Here is a 19,487-nt window from a genome sequence, read left to right as displayed (position 1 = left end):
ATCTGTTCTCCAGAAAGTATTGGGTCTCCCAACATGCTTTGGGTCCAGCATGTATGCTGCAGCATGAATCGGCTTGACACAAAATTCTTGACGCGTCTGTATGAATTGAACAATTGCCTTCTCCTCTGCTTTGAGCAGCAGGGATGTGGGTAGGGCCATGCTGATTTGTTCTTTTAAATCAGTAAAAAGCCTGAGAACATCTGACAAGACAGCGTCATCTCCTTCAATCTGAGCAATTGCAGATGCTACTGGTGAGAGTAGTTTAAGGCTGCGAACCACTCTCTCCCAAAACACATCATCCAGCAGTATTTTCTTGATGGTGGTTTCCATATCCCCAGACTGGGATATTGCCATTTCTTGCAGCGACTCCTTACCCTCCATTATGACAACACCACCCCATCTAGTGTTGTTGGGCAGCTTCAGTGTGGTGTTCTTGTTCTTTGTCATTTGCTTGGAGTTGTAGGTCGCTGCAACTACCTGTTTTCCCCTGACATACTTAACAACTTGCTTGGCTCTCTTGTACAGTGCTTCCATGGTTCTCAAACCCATGATGTCCTTGAGGAGCAGGTTAAGCCCATGAGCTGCGCACCCAATAGACATAACATGACGGTAGGCCTCCTCCACTTGAGCCCAAGCAGCCTTCATATTCGCAGCATTGTCAGTAACTACTGCAAAGACCTTTTGTGATCCAAGATCGTTGGATAAATGCTGCTGCATCTTTGTGGCATTCTTTACATATGGCTTTCTACAGTGTTTGCACATGTACACAGTCTTTCCATCTTTAATGCCTGGGGTAAAATGCTTCCACACATCCGACGGTAAACGTGGCATTGTTCTATGCAGAGAAATAAAGGGCATTCATCTCTGTCGAACTGCGGTCGATCAGCACGATTGCAACAGGTTGAGTACATTTTTGCTGATGCTCCATGTGATGGAAGCATGACCTGTACACACACGACGCTACATCACCAGTAGTGTATTATTTTGTATATTTTAAATTGAAGGACAACAGAGTTCAACAAGTAACTGGTTTATTTGGTATAAAGTCTGATTTACTTACTGCATCATCACAACATCAGCAGAAAACAAAATGACTTCCCTCAGGACCCCTAACCTGGATCTTAAAAAAAACTATAGCAGTCTTACAGATGCCTGCAGGCCAATCACAATTCGATATGCAAATATTACAAATAGAGGGAGCTAATCGCTCATCCACTCATCCAACCAATCAGGACACATTTGTTCACAGTCACACACAAAACTTGTAATTATTAAAACAAGCCAAGTAAGAAGATAAACATATATTGATTAAGAAATTCCTTAATAATTAAGATTCCATCTCTGTTAGTAATTTTAAGAGAGGACCCGTGGGGGAAAAACAAGAAAGAAATACAAAAAAAACAATATTATGCTAGCATGTGCTTTTTTGGGCAAAATTCCCAAGCTAAACTTCCCGTGGAAAATTTCCGGAAATCTACCGGAAACTTTCCACCCCTTTGCAACCCTAATCCAGAGGCCTGGACTAATGATCTGGAGACGGGAGTTCAAACCCCACCACGGCAGCTGGGGAATTTAAATTCAGTTCATTAAATTAACCTGGAATAAAAAGCTGGCATGAACCATCAAACTACCAGATTGTCGCAAAAACCCATCTGGTTCACTAATGTCCTTTTAAGGAAGGAAATCTGCCGCCCTTACCCGGTCTGGCCGAGATGTGACTCCAGACGCACAGCAATGTGGTTGACTCTTAACTGCCCTCTGGCCTAGTTGTAACAAACCGCTACAAAGAACTATCATGGACTGCAGCGGTTCAAGAAGGTGGCTCACCGCCACCTTCTCGAGGGCAATTAGGGATGGGCAATAAATGCTGGCCTTGCCAGCGACGCCCACATCCCATAAACGAACAAGATGTAGATGCCAGTAGCCCCCTGGTACCTCATCCGTTACCTGTGACGGTAAGTAAGTTTAAAATGTTTTAACAGCAATATTCTAAAAGGTAGCAGTTGGCTCAAACTCCGCTATCCCAATCACGCGTACCCCCCCTCGCATTTCGAGTTTCTCGGAGGACACACAATCCAAGCAGCAGTGCCCCTTTAATAAACGCTCACTCACCTCGTCTCTGTCTCCAATATATTCAATCTTCTGCAGTACCAATTTCAAATTGGCAAGAAGTTTATTCGTTGAGCCAAACCTCAAAAACCGACAAGATTCTCTCCGAGCAGCACAGACTGTCTGGTCTCATTCCTTAGATAGAGCACACATCGTTAGTAACCTGAACAGGATGATTCCAGTTGCAGGCAGTTCCCTGACCCAGTTTTTCTTTTTTGAGGGGTGATGAAGTAGAGGGACCCACACACACACACAAAAAAAACAGCAGCATGAAAATACGTTAAGTAAAGTAGGCTTGGCTGTCTTGTCATTTTGGTCTGCAGGTCTGTTATTAATTCTCTCCTCCTGTTGTCTGAAGCTCGCTGTACAAAAGAGGACCAGATCACAAAGTCCAGATTGCACTTTGAAGGCACAGACTGGCATGATGGTGCAGCTTATAGATCAGATTTTGTAGCAAGTCTATTCCATTTGAAATCACAGTGCAAGGCTGCTTGTGCAGGGCAGGTGGCGGTGGAAGGGGGGTGCGAGGAAGACTAAATATTTTAAGTTTATATTGTACACAAATCTCACTTTAAAGGGGTCCAAGAAGTTGTTACAGACCGCAATCTGAATTCTGGGTATTTATGACTATTAGCAATTGAAGGTGTTCTGGTGACAAACTGTAGCAGTCATGCCCCCCTCTCCACCCCCGCCGCCCCCCCCCCCCCCCCAACCCCCCTCCAGACTAAATTCACATCTGGGTATTGTGTGCAGTTTTGGTTGCCTTATCTGAAGAAGGATGTTCTTGCCATGGAGGGAGTGCAGCGAAGATTCACCAGGCTGATACCTGGGATGGCAGGAATGACGTATGAGGAGAGATTGGGTCGATTGGGCTTGTACTCGCTGGAGTTTAGAAGAATGAGAGGGGATCTCATTGAAACTTATAAAATTCTAACAGGACTAGACAGACTAGATGCAGGAAGGATGTTCCTGATGGTCGGGGAGTCCAGAACCAGGGGTCACAGTCTAAGGATAAGGGGTAAGCCATTTAGGACAGAAATTAGGAGGAATTTCTTCACCCAGAGAGTGGTGAACCTGTGGAATTCTTTACCACAGAAGGCAGTTGAGGCCAATTCATTAAATATATTCAAGAAGGAGTTAGATATATTTCTTAAGGCTAAAGGGATCAAGGGATATGGGGAGAAGGCAGGGACCGGGTACTGAATTTGGATGATCAGCCATGGTCGCATTAAATGGCGGAGCAGGCTCGAGGGGCCGAATGGCCTACTCCTGCTCCTATCTTCTATGTTTCTATGATCACAAGATAGTTACGGACGAGAAAAGCCATTGAGCCCATGTCAGCTCATCCATCTAGAAAGACCATACACTTTCCCCCAGCCACAGCATCTACTTGCTTCTTAAATGATTCCATGGCGTTCGCCTCCACTACTGTCTGGAAATCTATTCCATGTGTTGATTACTCTGGGTATAAGAAAACTTCACTATCAGTTTTATATTTACCTTTTATTTGATTGACGCCATGCCCCCTTGTCCAACTCGCTCAATTTAATTTGAGATGATGGGCCAAATCTTGCTGGAGCGGGCCCGGCATCTTGTGGCGTGCGCCGTTGGACTTTTTCCTGCACCCTTCAGCTCGAATGTATTTTTGGGCCGTAACTTGCTGGAAGTTCAAGCTGATAATGGGTGCGGCGAGGGCAACGGGGCATCAGGGACCTTGGTGAACAACGGGACCAGCAGTGTATCTCCTTAGCCCATGAGATTTAAGGATTGAGAAAGAAACAGTGGAACGGCGGCGAAGGAAATAGGGTGAATTAGAGTCAAATCAGGTACGGAAAGAGAAAATAAAGACAGGGAAAGAAAGATTGGATTAAGAGAGAGAGAAAAAAGACAAAGGAAAAGTAAGAAAAAATAAATATTTCAATTTGAAATTTAAAAAAAAATCTAAATTTAGAAATGGGACTCGACGGTCTAAATTGTTCCCTTTCTGGGCCTGCGATATTGATTTGACATTGCATTAACTATCACGTTGTTGAAAGGGTACTTGCGCTATTAACTACAAGTCCTAACTTTCTGCGGTGCGTTTAATGGGCAACTAATGTTCTTAATAATGGGAAGGTTAAGGGCGCGATGCGATTTGTATGTACGAGGCAAACAGCGGAGTGGCGTAAATCGACCCGCAAGTTCTGGAGATTCGCAACTCACGGCATATATCGTAATCCCTTGAACTTGCTGGCCGATTTGCACATTACTGTAATAACTTTGTGCGTTGTTAACACGCCGTTATTTTTCAAGGAAGATTTGGCACATTATTTTGATGCCAATAAAAGAATATTTAGAAAATTCTGAAGTGCTCATACTGTCTTTTCCTGCACGAGCCCTGATTTTAAATTTGGGCTTTTCTGTGATCCTGTGATCCTGTGGGGATGTACTGTATTGTGTAATGGAACATAGTGTGGCACAGTAGAGGGAGCCAAGCATGGGGTTGAGGGAGAAATGGACCAATAGAAGACTGGAGCTTGGAAGGAATATTGAATTCAGGCAGGATGGAAGTCATTGATTGGCCAATACAGGATGGAAGTAATTGATTGGCCAATAAAATGTCAGAGAGTCATAGCGTCATAATGGCACAGAAGGAGGCCATTCGGCCCATCGAGTCCGTGCCGGCTCTAGTTTTTTAAATTTCTAAATGTGTGGGTTTTTTTTTCTGTCTTTGCTTTTCTTTTCCCAAAGAACAGAATACAGTGAAAGGTCCTGAAATAAAATGCAGACCAAAATGGTGTCATTGCCTAACTTTTTAAGGGGCCAACATTACAGTGTAGTGTTGATGTCTGCCCGTGTTTGAGGAATGCTGAGGAGGATTGCATCGAGGTTGCTTTTGTGACTGAAGCTCTGGTTTGAGACGTGCCCAGACTTGTTTCTATTCAATGTTTTTATTCATCCCGTGTAAAGGGCATACCTTTTGCAACCGTCTGCCTGGAGCCCAGGTACCCAGAGTGAGATATGGCCATGTAATAATGACAGCTGCTACAATTCACCAAGCTATTCCAGACACCGATATAATTTAGCAATTTTTAAAAATGGGTGACGTGAGTGTTGTAATTTCTTGGAAATCAGTTTGAATGTGGGGTGTAGAAGCATGAGCTAATGTCTGAATTGATCATTTTCTTTGGTTTGTGTCTTCATGAATGCTGTTCCCTCACTTGGGAGTATTCCTTTCACCGTGGTAGTTTGCTGTTGTGTGGTTTTTAGCGAACAATGTAATGGAGATACATTTTTACTTTGCCCCATCAGGCACATTATCAAAATAACACGAGAGAGAGTGTGTGTGTGTAATTAAATGTCAAGTGATTTCGATAAAAGTGCTCGTCACTGGGGTTTAGTTTTTTTTTTAAAAACCTTCCCAATGATGGAAGCAGAACTAGCTGTTGAATTTTTTTTTAAAAACATCAAAATTGTATTATTCACCTCTATCAGTTATCTCCCGAGACATAATTTATATTAATAATAAACGTATGTGAATATGGGATATACCGTAGATGGAAAATGGTTTGGAGGATTTTTTTAATTTCTAGTTTTCGGATGAACCTTCACTTCTTTGGAACCAGTTTGTATTTGTCCTCACACTTGCCGGTCTCAACAGAACAGTGATGTTTGACAAATACCAAGTCAGATCTGAGGTGTTTTTAATTGGCCTCTGGGCACAGGATGTGAAGGAGAATACCTCGATAACTCCAGTTTCAACAGGCTGAAGATAGTGCAACATTCTTGGTGGAAAAATAAATTATGTCTTCACGAAGTCGAGTTTAAGGGATTAGGAAAACCTAAGTACCAGCATTAACATGTCTTAGCATCTCCGTTCTGGCATCACACACCGCATTTACTAAAAGTATAATGTTTGAGCTAATTAAACAAAAGCTGTAATTTTCTGCATGTATGATTTTATATAATCACAGTAGAGTTTATTATTAAAGTACATTTTAATAATACTGATGCTGTGTCTCTCCAGGAAGTACCTGAATAAGCTGTTTTAACTGTCTAAGAAAATGCTAAACCGATCCCATCTCCTGCGAATCCCAGTTGATTTGCATAGTTGTCGCATGGTTCATTAAGCACTGCAGTTACAAAGCTGAAGTAATTTATCAACATTCTCCAAGTCCTCTACAATTCTCTGACTTCCTCTGGCCTGCCACCACTGATGACATCAGTGTCTCGGTTGATCATCATACCCTCTTGCCCACACTTTTGACCCTCTCCAATCCCAGATGGTCTCTCCCTCCCGCTGTTCTCCTGTAAAACAAGCACTCCCGAGCCTTCAAATCCATAGGTTATAAGGTTGAACCGCTGAGTGATCGACCAACTGGGCTGTCCACCACCAGATCTGACTGCTGCACCTTACATAAGAACATAAGAAATGAGAGCAGGAATAGGCCATACGGCCCCTCGAGGCGGCTCCGCCATTAAATAAGATCATGACTGATCATCGCCCTCAACTCCACTTTCCTGCCCGATCTCCATATCCCTTGATTCCAAAAATCTGTCCACCTCAGCCTTGAATATACTCAAAGACTTAGCATCCACAGCCCTCTGGGGTAGAGGATTCCAAAGATTCACAACCCTCTGAGTGAAGAAATTCCTCTTCATCTTGGTCTTAAATGGCCAGCCCCTTATCCTGAGACTGTGCCCCCTAGTTCTAGACACTCCAGCCAGGGGAAACAACCTCCCAGCATCTACCCTGTCAAGTCACTCACAAATCTTGTGTTTCAATGAGATCACCTCTCATTCTTCTGAACTCCAGAGAGTATAGGCCCATTCTACACAATCTTTCATCATAGGACATCCCTCTCATCCCTGGAATCAATCTAGTGAACCTTCGTTGCACTGCCTCCAAGGCAAGTATATCCTTCCTTAGATAAGGAGAACCGAACTGTGCACAGTACTCCAGGTGTGGTCTCACCAAGGCCCTGTACAATTGTAGCAAGACTTCTTTACTCTTATATACTCCAACCCCCTTGCAATAAAGGCCAACATCCCATTTGCCTTCCTTATTGCTTGCTGTACCTGCATGCTAGCTTAAGTGTTTCTTGCACGAGGACCCCCAAATCTCTCAGAACACCAACATCTGAAAGTTTCTCACCATTTTAAAGTGAATAATCTCACATTTCCCTACGTTATACTCCATCTGCCACCTTACTGCCCACCTTAAGCTCTTCCATCGCTCCCTCTCTTTGCCAAAACTGCTGACTCGAAGATCATTCTAGAGGGAATTCTTGATTAAATCGGAAGAACGTAGGAATAACATTTTGTTGCTGTCATGGGCGATAGTGGTTTGATAGTGGGTAGACAAGGTCAGAGGAAGGCAGGAATGAACTATTTGTTGATGCTGCTAATCATTGCTTCCTTATTCAGCATGTTAGTGAATATACTGGAGAGAATATTGTATTAGTTTTAGAACTCACCAGTAATCCTGCAACAATATCCAGTTTCCTTGTGGGGGAACATTTGGACAACAGTGATCATTGTAATAGTTAGATTAGAGTTTGTGACAAATTCATGCTTCTGATAATTTAATGTTAGTAATGCATGTATGCGGCACAATTTGAGAAAAGTTGTTAGGCAAGAATAACAAATCCGTGCTGATGAACAATGGGGCCTTGTATATCTCCCAACATGAAAAGAAAGGTTCATGGGGAAGTGAAGCCTGAATGGCTAATTAGGAAGGTTTGTAGGGAAATTAGGAAGATTGGTAGGGAAATTAATCATAAAAGTATTTTATTATGTATAAAAGGTACAGTTGTCAAGAGCGTGGAAATATACATTAAATGCTGAAAATAATGAAGAACAGTGATAGGTCTGCTAAAAGAAATGTTTAGAAAAGAACATAGTGGAAAACTAGTGATGGAGAGAGATTTTTTGGTTATGAAGTCAGAAAACAATTAAAAGACTATTGGTTTTCTAAGAGATTAATTGGGGCAGGGTGGGTATGAAGATAAATCCAATCCTGATGAGCTAAATCGATCATTTACATTGTTTTTAATGGCTGAAGGCGATGCTACGATCTTGGTACCTGTAGTTCAGAATAGGTGTGCAGCGAAAATTGTTTTAATATGCAATTATTACGGAGTCTTGGCTATGATTAAGATGCTCAAAGCTGATGGGCTAGAGGGTTCTATTTACGCTACCGTGCTTCAGCAAATGAAGTATCTTGTACGTGAGCCACTGGCTCACAATCACCATAGTTTGAGATCTGGATGGGTCCCCATGGATTGGAGGGAGGCTCGCGTGGTCCTATTATTTGAAGAGGGAAGAAATCAGACTCCAGGAATTACAGGTCTGTGAGCTTGACGTCGATTGTAAGCAAGCTGTTGGAAAGCTTTATACTAGATATGATTTATGAGTACTTGGAAAGTTTGGCAGTTACTGGGGATTCTCAACATCGTTTAGGAAATGTCGGCCCTAATTGAAGAAGTGACCAGTATGGTGGATGTTATATAAGTGGGTTTCCAGAAAGGATTTGATAGAAGTACCACACAGGAGATTATTGGATAAAATGAGCTCATATGTGATGATTGGACATGTATCATGTTGGCTAGGCAATTGGTTGAGATCTCGCAGGCAGAGGATTGTCATTACTGGGAATGGATGTGAATGAAGCCTCGCCACGAGTGGAGTTGGAACTTTAAAAAAAATTCATTCATGTGGCCAGTATTTATTGCCCATCCCTTGTTGCCCTTGAGAAGGTGGTGGTGAGCCGCCGCTTTAAACCGCTGCAGTCCGTGTGGTGAAGGTGCTCCCACAGTGCTGTTAGGTAGGGAGTTCCAGGATTTTGACCCAGCGACTATGAAGGAACAGCGATATATTTCCAAGTCCGGATGGTGTGTGACTTGGAGGGGAGCTTGCAGGTGGTGGTGTTCCCATGCGCCTGCTGCCCTTGTCCTTCTCGGTGTGTTTGGGAGGTGCTGTCGAAGAAGCCTTGGTGAGTTGCTGCAATGCATCTTGTAGATGGTACACACTGCAGCCATGGTGCGCTGGTGGTGGAGGGAGTGAATGTTTAAGGTGGTGGATAGGGTGCCGATCAAGTGGAGTAATGTGGCTATTCATCATTTTCATGACCTGGATGCGACATAAATGGTATAGTTTTAAATTCTGAGATGACATGAGAATATTCACAGGTTGACCAGATTTAGACCAAATCAGTAAGTTGCAGGTGATCTGGACAAGTTAGGGGAACGAACCCACTTCTGGCAGATGTCCCTTTAATGTGGACAGACGTAGTGTTGTGCATTTGGGGTTGGGAAGCTAGGCACATTTATACCATGCAGGGCTACCCAGTAAGGGTAACCGATCAAGAAAGGAACATGCTGATATACTGAGACAATATAAGGCTTTGGTATTGCACTTGGAGTACTACATCCAGTATCTCTTTTTCTTCCCTTTCACGGGTGATTGCATGGTTAGCGAGTGAGTCAGTGGTCTGCATGGCTACACTATGAGCTTGCTGGTCTTTTCCCACTCTTTTGTTGGTATTTAGAGAGCAAAAATGACTCAACTCTTTACAAACTGTCTCCTCAGTCCTCCTTTCTCCACATCTCCCATCCTCACATTGACTCAAAATATGAGGAACTCAGGAATTTCTTTGTGTCCAAAATCAAGCCCATATCTTAGCCACTGCTGCCACCTGCTTTAACAGTCTTCCAATATCCAGCTTTCCCTTCTGTCAACTGAGCCCCATTCATACCATTCTCTGCTTTTTCTCCCCTGTTTCCACCTCGCCATGGCTGTGAAACCAATCACCTGCTCCCTTGATCCTCTCCTAACCGTCGAACCTCACTTCCTTGGCCTCATGGTTGCTCACATTATCAATTTGTCCTTTTCCCAGGTGCATTCCTGAACTCCATTCAAGACTGACTTTATCACACCCCCTCAGTGTAATTTCTTCAGTGTTTTTGATTATTGTCTTATCCTCAGTCTTCCTTTTCTTCGTTCACACCACCCCCATCAGTTCATATTTCAGATTGTTCTGATTTCTGCCATGCCCACAACATTTTATCAGTCAGAAAGAACATGATATCTGACCATGACCATCTGCTTCTGCTCCGTGTTCTTCTCGATTGAAAGCAGAGAGCCGGGAAAAATGGGTCAGTTTCCGCTTGGCAAACGGTAACTAGTGGGGCGCCACAGGGATCGGTGCTGGGGCCTCAACTATTTACAATCTACATTAATGACTTGGATGAAGGGACCGAGTGTAACGTAGCCAAGTTTGCGGATGATACAAAGATGGGTGGGAAAGCAAGTTGTGCAGAGGACTCAAAGAATCTGCAAAGGGATATAGACAGGCTAAGTGAGTGGGCAAACATTTGGCAGATGGAGTATAATGTGGGAAAGTGCGAGGTTATCTACTTTGGCAGGAAAAATAAAAAAGCAAGTTATTATTTAAATGGAGAGAGATTACAAAATGCTACAGTTCAGAGGGACCTGGGGGTCTTTGTGCATGAAACACAAAAAGTTAGCACGCAGGTACAGCGAGTAATCAAAAAGGCAAATGGAATGTTGGCCTTTATTGCAAGGGGGTTGGAGTATAAAAGCAGGGAAGTCCTGCTACAATTGCACAGGGTATTGGTGAGACCACACCTTGAGTACTGTGTACAGTTTTGGTTTCCTTATTTAAGGAAGGATAATGGGTCATTAAATACATTTAAGGTGGAGATAGACAAATTTTTGCAAGATAAGGGAGTGAAGGGTTATGGGGAGCGGGCGGGGAAGTGGCTTTGAGCCCAAGGTCAACCATGATCTTATTGAATGGCGGAGCAGGCTCGAGGGGCCAAGTGGCCTATTCCTGCTCCTAGTTCTTAGGTAACCTCAGCCCCATTGATCACTCCATCGTTCTTCAAATCCCATGTCTACAGTCCACCTCCATGGCACACCTTATACCTCTCACCATGGGCACGAATGGCTTTGCCCCGAATGGCTTCTCTTCCTCTACCCTTAAGGTCGCCTCAGGTGTACTCCGGGGTCCATCCAGGGCTATTAGAAACACCTACACCGCCTGTTGCAACTGAAGCACTACTTACTGGGAAGGGTGTCTGAGGCGCACATTGTGATTAGTGCCTATATCTCTCTAAAGAAGCTGCGCAAATATCTACCGCTGCATCATCATATGTTATTTTGAAAAGCTCAGTTGTTGTGGTTGTTCATCTTTCTCTGTACTGTTTCTTTCTGCGGCAGACAGCAAAGACCCCTAATAGCTGGTATTTTTGTGCTGTGCGGTTATAGAGGACTCGATGGGTGGTGTTGATGCCCTTTCCTGTAATTTCCACTCCCAACTTATTTACCAGAAGGTACCAACTGGAGACTATAAATAAACTGCCCCCTTGACATCCAGTTGGCTCATTTGGGGAAAATGTACTGCCTGGTGTGGTAATTAAGCGCATACAAATGGAAAGGTTTATAGATTAGATCATGGGTCTGCTCTGAATCAACTAAAGTGAAGAGGGGCAAGCTACAACTGGCCTTGATCGCCACACATTGATCCCTGATGAAGCTCCAAGCGTGCGGAAATTGCGAGAGGACGGGGTCAGATGCGCATGTGATGGGCCCAAAAGTCGAATGACCCGTAAATACCTACTGTTGAGACTGAAACCTGGTAAAAGGGTGAAGTACAGAAGGGCTCTGTGATCATTTTCTAGAAAGAGGGGTAAAGGGAGAAAACACCAGGAAGAAATTGGGAGGCGGAAGATAAACAATTGCGATGCCTCAGGGTGCAATCTGCACTGCACTGTAGATAGAGTTTTAGTTTCATTTTACACACTTGAGTTAAGGCTAGACCGCATTCCAACTGGATTAAGGGGAAGCTCGATTAGTACATGAGGGAGAAAGGAATGGAAGATTATAAGATTATTCTGATGGGTTTAGATGAAGTAGGGTGGGAGGAGGCTTGTGTGTAGCATAGACCAGTTGGGCCGAATGGCCGCTTTCTATGCTGTAAATTCTATAAGTTATTTAAAGTTAATGTGTTTATCATTACACCATTTTTTTTCCTTTTCAGTGCGGATTGGGTGGAAATTATCGAGCCTCGGACACGAGAACGCATGTACGTTAACCTGGTGACGGGCGAGTGCGGCTGGGATCCACCGCAGCGTGTACGAGTCAGGCAGTCGAGCGAGAACCAGTGGTGGGAGCTGTTTGACCAGAACAACAACCGGTTCTATTACTACAATGCTCTCACCAAACAGACCGTCTGGCACCGGCCGCAGAACTGTGATGTTGTCCCTTTGGCACGACTTCAGGCGATGAAAAGGAATTCTCAGTCCGAAAGCCGGGGGCAGCAGACTGGGGACGGCGCTCAGATCCGAAATAATTACAGCGGCGAGGGCCGTGCTTTTTCAGCCCAGCTGCCGGGTATCCAGGGTACGGAGAAAGGCACCGAGGCTGTCGGGGTCGCCCAAGATCTGCAGGATTCAATGAGTAGGAAGGAATATGGAAGGTTGGTCCTGACTTTTCCTCACTTATTGATTAACAACTCAACAACAACTTGCATTTACATAGCGCCTTTAACGTAGTCAAACGTCCCAAGGCGCTTCACAGGAGTTTTATAAAACAAAATTTGACACCGAGCCTCATAAGGATGTATTAGGACAGGAAAGAGGTAGGTTTCAAGGTGCGTCTTAAAGGAGCGAGAGGTAGAGAGGTTTAGGGAGGGAATTCCAGAGCTTGGGGGCTAGGCAGCTGAAGGCACGGCCGCTAGGGATGCGCAGGAGGCCAGAATTAGAGGAGCGCAGATACCTCGGAGGGTTGTGGGGCTGGCGGAGGTTACAGAGATAGTTACAGAGGGGCGAGGCCATGGAGGGATTTGAAAACAAGGGTGAGAACTTTAAGTGATATGTTGCCGGACTGGGAGCCAGTGTATGTCAGCGGACACAGGGGTGATGGGTGAAGGGGACTTGGTGCGAGTTAGGATATGGGCAGCCGAGTTTTGGATGAGCTCAAGTTTGTGTAGGGTGGACGATCAGTTTTAAAGAGACCGTGCTCCTTTCTCTTAGTAAAAATGATACTGCCAAGATTGCTAAAGATGCGTGGAATCAGTTGGAGAAACGTGTCCTTTTCAGCCTCTGATGAAGCCGTCTGAGAGTTGACATTATAGCGGGGCAGAAGATAGTAAACCACGTACTAAAATTAAATTCAGAACACTACTTCAGCTAAACTGTGCCAGAAGAATGAAAAGATTCAAACTAATGGAAGGCAAATTTGGAAAGTTATTCAGCAAACAAGTGATGACCACTTGGGTTGGACCTCTGGGTCAGGTCATGGAGACAAAAACCCTGGAACCGTTTAATAAACATTTGGACGCTGCGATGGGAAGCCTGTGGGGTATTTCTGAGCTAAGAATGGCCTTCCTCGTCTTGTGAAATATTAAGTGCCGGTTTTGAGCATTTTCTGAAACACTGCAGGCCGTTCAATTGTCCAGTTACACTTAAATGTACATTAACATTTTTGAACAGGGGATGGTAAGGCAAAATAGTACATTAATCTTGTCAAGAAGATAAACATCATGAACAGCCCGCGTCAACAGACGCATCATATTACTTTTAGTAAATTTATCTCAAAACTGAATTGAAATTTGAGGTTCTCTTAATGGTATGCTTCCCATTTAGTCATATATTCCAGTCTTACCATTTATATGCGGGTGAAATTCCACTCTGTTTTTCTTCTGTAGTTAATGGCCCAGTAACAAAATCACATTCTCACAAATTGCATCTTCAAGGGCTTCACAATAACATTTCATTTGTGTTTAGGAGGAATGCTTTGGGTATTAACACTACTTATGCCATCTAGCTATATGTGAAGCAGCAGAGTTGTCCAAGTCTTGCTTTATTTTTTTCCCCCCTGCTCTCTTCTTTTAAATTTTCTTGTCTCTGCTTCACTTTCCTGGACATTGGCCCGTATCAAGTCAGTGAGCAGGGCAACCCACTCTCGCCCAGACCTCTGCGAATATTGTGCTTGTATTTGTCACTGGAAAATGCATGAAAGCAGTGCAGTAACTTTTCTTCTCTTCCTCTCTGGACAACTTTGTGTCGATCTCTCTCTTGTTCATTGTCTTTTCGTTCTCATTTTTAAAATGATTTCTCAAGGGGATGACACTGGCGCGATCGCATTTATTGTCCACCCCTGAGTAGGTGTGGTTGGGCCTTCCTCTTGAACCACTCTGTGTGGTGATGCTGCTTCTACACTGGGGTTGTGTTCAATGTTCCCTGTCATTTTTTTGGTGCCGTGCATCCTGTTCAAAGTTTTTCCCTTTAAAAGCCGGCTACACAGGAGATCCAGAGCGCTGCACGGCCGCGCAGCTTAAAGGGAACATTGGTTGCGTTGTCTGTTCGTTTTTTCTCCCTCCTTTATTTTTCTGATCCTTTCTTTCACCCCCCACCCTTCCTCTAGCTGCAGTATCTCCCTATAAGTGGAGAATTGTATTCCGACCTGTACCCTGCTGTTGTACTACAGTGCATCAACGAATGTAATACGAGACATCCTCATGATTACAAATAGAAACTGAGTGAGTTACACCGTTGTATTGTGTGTTCATGGTATGGCTGGAGTTATAAGGCACAAGTAAGGAGTGTGATGGAATACTCTCCACTTGCCTGGATGAGTGCAACTTCAACAACACTCAAGAAGCTCGACATCATCCAGGACAAAGCAGCCCGCTTGATTGGCACCCCATCCACCACCTTAAACATTCACTCCCTCCACCACCGGCGTACCGTGGCTGCAGTGTGTACCATCTACAAGATGCACTGCAGCAACTCGCCAAGGCTTCTTCGACAGCACCTCCCAAACCCACGACCTCTTCCACCTAGAAGGACAAAAGGCTGCAGGTGCATGTGAACACCACCACCTCCAAGTTCCCCTCCAAGTCACACATCATCCTGACTTAGAATTATATTGCCGATCCTTCATCGTCGCTGGGTCAAAATCCTGGAACTCCCTCCCTAACAGCACTGTGGGAGCACCTTCACCACACGGACTGCAGTGGTTCAAGAAGGAGACTCACCACCAGCTTCTCAAGGGCAATTAGGGATGGGCAATAAATGCTGGCCTCGCCAGCGACGCCCACATCCCATAACTGAATAAAAAAAATAAGGACTACACGTGGGGAACATTATCCTCCTCCGCCTGGTTAGAAGCTTGGGATAGGATGGAGTGGGGGAACTTGGTGATGTGATTGGGCTAATTGAAAAAGTGAAAACTGACAGCTGTGCTGATGGATCGTTGGATAAATTTACCATGTGGCTCGGTACGGAGCTATACGAACTTAGCAAGGCCACATGTTTGAACACTTGTCTGTGCTGTTAGTTAATCTTAACTGAAGTAGCAGTTGGAACATAACAACTTGCCTCAAAATCCCTGGGATAGGGATGGGAAACATCAGCCCTGGTTCCCATTTCTGATTTCTAGCCGATCCCTGTGTGAATCCATTCCTGCTGAAAGTGTGTATGTCTGGACATTAGATGCGGAGAAGATTGCCGTCACTTGCAATGCCTCTTACGGTTGAATAACCTGCTTATGCCCACTTTCTGCTTAGATCACCGAAGGGCCATTGGAGTGAGGTACTAGAGCCATTGGGATGAGGTTACTGAGAGGAGCAGCAGCATCTCTGGAACAAGTAACAGAGAAAAGAATGAAACATTGGAAAACAAGAAAAAATACAATTTTGTGAAGGCTGTTTAAATATTGAAGCTTAACAAAGATAGGTTTGAAACTTTGAGAAGGTTGTCCTTTTGTGGCTCGGTGTCAACTTTTATTTGCTAGCGCTCCTGTGAAGCACCTTGGGACGTTTTACTGCGTACATGGTGCAGTATAAATGCAAGTTGTTGTTAATGATGAAGTTTAAATAGTGAAGTTTAACCATGTTGCATAGAGGCCATAGATATAGTAGGTATCTTATGTTTCAGATGTGGCTGGAAGCAAATTTTGAAAATGGGGATAAAGGACCAGGTGGAATTTGATGTTCCCTTATTTTAAAAAAGGGAAATGTCTTGGTTTTAATTTAAAAAATCCACTGACATTTAGTGCACCCTGCTTCTCCAAGTATATAGGGCCCTGGTGATCCCATATCTGGAATATTGTGTAAAGTTTTGGTCTCCTTACTTAAAGAAGGATATACTTGCCATAGAGGGAGTGCAACGAAGGTTCACCAGACTGGTTCCTGGGATGGGGGGATTGTCCTATGAGGAGAGATTGAGTAGACTAGGCCTATATTCTCTGGAGTTTAGAAGAATGAGAGGTGATCTCATTGAAACATACAAAATTCTTACAGGGCTTGACAGGATAGATGCAGGGACGATGTTTCCCCTGGCTGGGGAGTCTAGAACCAGGGGTCACAGTCTCAGAATACGGGGTCGGCCATTTAGGACTGAGATAAGGAGAAATTTCTTCACTCAGAGGGTGGTGAATCTTTGGAATTCTCTACCCCAGAGGGCTGTGGAGGCTCAGTCGTTGAGTATATTCAAGACAGAGATCGATAGATTTTTGAATATTAAGGGAATCAAGGGATATGGGGATAGTGCAGGAAAGTGGAGATGAGGTAGAAGATCAGCCATGATCTTACTGAACGGCGGAGCAGGCTCGAAGGGCTGAATGGCCGACTCCTGCTCCTAGTTCTTCCGTTCTAAGTACAGTCGCACTATTCTTGTGGTCGGAGAAATTCAACTTGTAACTGCAGTTTGCTTCACAGGGAGCTGCGACATCCTCCTTCCTGCAGTTTCAGAGATGCGTCCATTCACCAACTAATCCCATGCATTCTGATCTAACTTAGAAATGCGTGGTTTCCTCTTCCTCCCTGCTCCTACTCTCGCTTTGTAAGGCGAAGGAAATTGCAACAACAAAAAAATTAGTCTTCAGTCGAAAATGTCGAGAATTTCCAGGATACCCGATGCCGGAAGTAATGTGACTGTGGGACTGATCTCTCCCTGCACACCGTTTAAACCCAAGGATTGGAACAAAATGCACTGATTATAGCAGACGGCAAGAAATCCAGTGAAGTTTGCCAATAGCCACTTCATACTGCTTGTGTGACGAGGTTTTTTTAAATACAAAAAGTGTTTGTTATGGTTGATGGTGGAGACCACACAAGAGAACAAAGATCAGAATTGTTGCTTGCTGGTGCTCCAGAATACAGCACCATTATTGACTTGCAAACCACAGTGGCAGATTGAGTGCAATAGCTATTTAATCTTCATGTGAGCGTTGTCCACGGTATTTTTTTTGCCTTCTCGTTCTCCCATCTCCCCCTTGTGCTCTCCCGAAGGAGTTGACACCAAGTTGGGCATTGGATGCTTGTAAACGCTTTACCCCAGCGACCAGTCTTCGTGTAGCAGAGTGTGAGTGTCCGTAAGCAACGCAACTGCAGGGAATATCGCAGTCGAGCCCACACAGCGTGCACTGTCCAGTTAGGGCCCTTGGAAAGTAATATTGGGTGGGAGCTGCGGTTTATTTTTTCCCCTTTGCTAGCCCAGGGCAGTGGTAGGGTTGCTGCTATTAGCTGGCACTAATTATAGCACCCCTCCCATCGCTTAATTAACTCCGCACTGACTGACGATTGAGCACGGGATCTTTCTTATCTGTATGGCTCAGCTATTTGTTGTCTGGATAAATGTGAGGTTATCCACTTTGGTGGCAAAAACAGGAAGCAGATTATTATCTGAATGGCAATAGATTGGGAGAAGGGGAAGTGCAACGAGACCTGGGTGTCCTTGTGCACCAGTCGCTGAAAGTAAGCATGCAGGTGCAGCAGGCGGTTAAGAAGGCAAATGGTATGTTGGCCTTCGTAGCGAGAGGGTTTGAGTACAGGAACAAGGATGTCTTGCTGCAGTTGTACAGGGCCTTGGTGAGACCGCACCTTGAGTATTGTGTGCAGTTTTGGTCGCCTTATCTGAGGAAGGATGTTCTTGCCATGGAAGGAGTTCAGCGAAGATTCACCAGGCTGATACCTGGGATGGCAGGAATGACGTATGAGGAGAGATTGGGATGATTGGGCTTGTACTCGCTGGAGTTTAGAAGAATGAGAGGGGATCTCATTGAAACTTATAAAATTCTAACAGGACTAGACAGACTAGATGCAGGAAGGATGTTCCCGATGGTCGGGGAGTCCAGAACCAGGGGTCACAGTCTAAGGATAAGGGGTAGGCCATTTAGGACAGAGATGAGGAAGAATTTCTTCACCCAGAGAATGGTGAACCTGTGGAATTCTCTACCACAGAAGGCGGTGGAGGCCAATTCATTAAATATATTCAAGAAGGAGTTGGATATATTTCTTGAGGCTAAAGGGATATGGGGAGAAAGCAGGGACAGGGTACTGAAATTGGATGATCAGCCGTGATCTCATTAAATGGCGGAACAGGCTCGAGGGGCCGAATGCCTACTCCTGCTCCTAACTTCTATGTTTATTCATCGTAGGCTTTGGAAGGGGAGTCGAATATCACGCGTTCTAAACTCAGAAATATTTACTGTTTGTAACTGAGAGAAAAATTGATTTGCTCCAAATTTAGAGCGACGCTACAGGGCGTTGACTTGGAGAGTCTTCTTCTGAGTTGCCACAATCGCACAGTGGTCTTCGACTTGTGCTGAGCTGTTGCTCTCTGTTTCAGAAATGCTGTGCACATCTCTGCACTGTCCATGTAACTGGAGATCTTCTGATGTGCCATTCTTGATGAGATGGCTGCTGACCCCCTGAGAATGAAATCAATTCCTTTTAGTATTTCCAGCAGACAACTGGTGACCGAGAGTGTAAGAGAGGACTAACTGTCACTTTGATAAGTTGCCGGACTGTTTGTGCTTTTGTATGTTGTGTCTGGTGCTATTGCTCAGAGTAATTGAATATGACAAAGTCAACTCCGCTCTTCAACTCATTTTTAATGTTCTGGTTCTCTGTGAATAGGCTTGGTGTTCAATCATTGCCGACTGGTTTGTGGTCCAGTTGTTACTGTATTGGACCCATATCTGGGCCTTGAACATAAATGCATGGAAGCGGTATGGGGTAGATGACGATGACTATCCAGATTTTGATGCATGCTGTAAAACCCTGAATTGTTGTGACTTCAATTCACCGAATTTTGCGGCATGCAAGATGTGAAGCCTGCCTTAATTTTTGCTTTATGTTCAAAATTGGAACGTTTTGAGATCAAATTCAAATTTCCAAGTAAACTGAGCGTGGCTGTTTTAAGCCCCACGAAATGGGCACTGTGCTTCAGAATCGCACGCGTCTGATGCATGGATGACCACTAAGACTGACGACCAATCTTTGCCTTGAGGTCTTGAACTAGTTTCAGCAGGCATCAACTCCAAGCTCCTGGCCTTGCCTTCTGTAAGGCATTGGTGCTCATCTGCCT

At 44.4% G+C, this 19,487-nt stretch overlaps 1 protein-coding gene across 1 annotated transcript in view; it reads left to right on the top strand.

The window, feature by feature from the left end:
• arhgap46b (Rho GTPase activating protein 46b) overlaps positions 1 to 19,487 on the top strand; it is a 173,274-nt gene that overhangs the window by 65,459 nt on the left and 88,328 nt on the right. The window contains exon 2 of the mRNA XM_086005772.1: positions 12,152 to 12,589. Within this exon, the coding sequence (XP_085861898.1) occupies positions 12,152 to 12,589 (438 nt within the window). The remainder of the gene's footprint in view (positions 1 to 12,151; positions 12,590 to 19,487) is intronic.

This window comes from Somniosus microcephalus, chromosome 13 (genome assembly GCF_052327205.1).
Source record: "Somniosus microcephalus isolate GS21.2 chromosome 13, FLI_Smic_1.0, whole genome shotgun sequence".
NCBI classification, from domain to species: Eukaryota; Metazoa; Chordata; class Chondrichthyes; order Squaliformes; family Somniosidae; genus Somniosus; species Somniosus microcephalus.
This window is presented reverse-complemented; position numbering and strand designations above follow the sequence as displayed.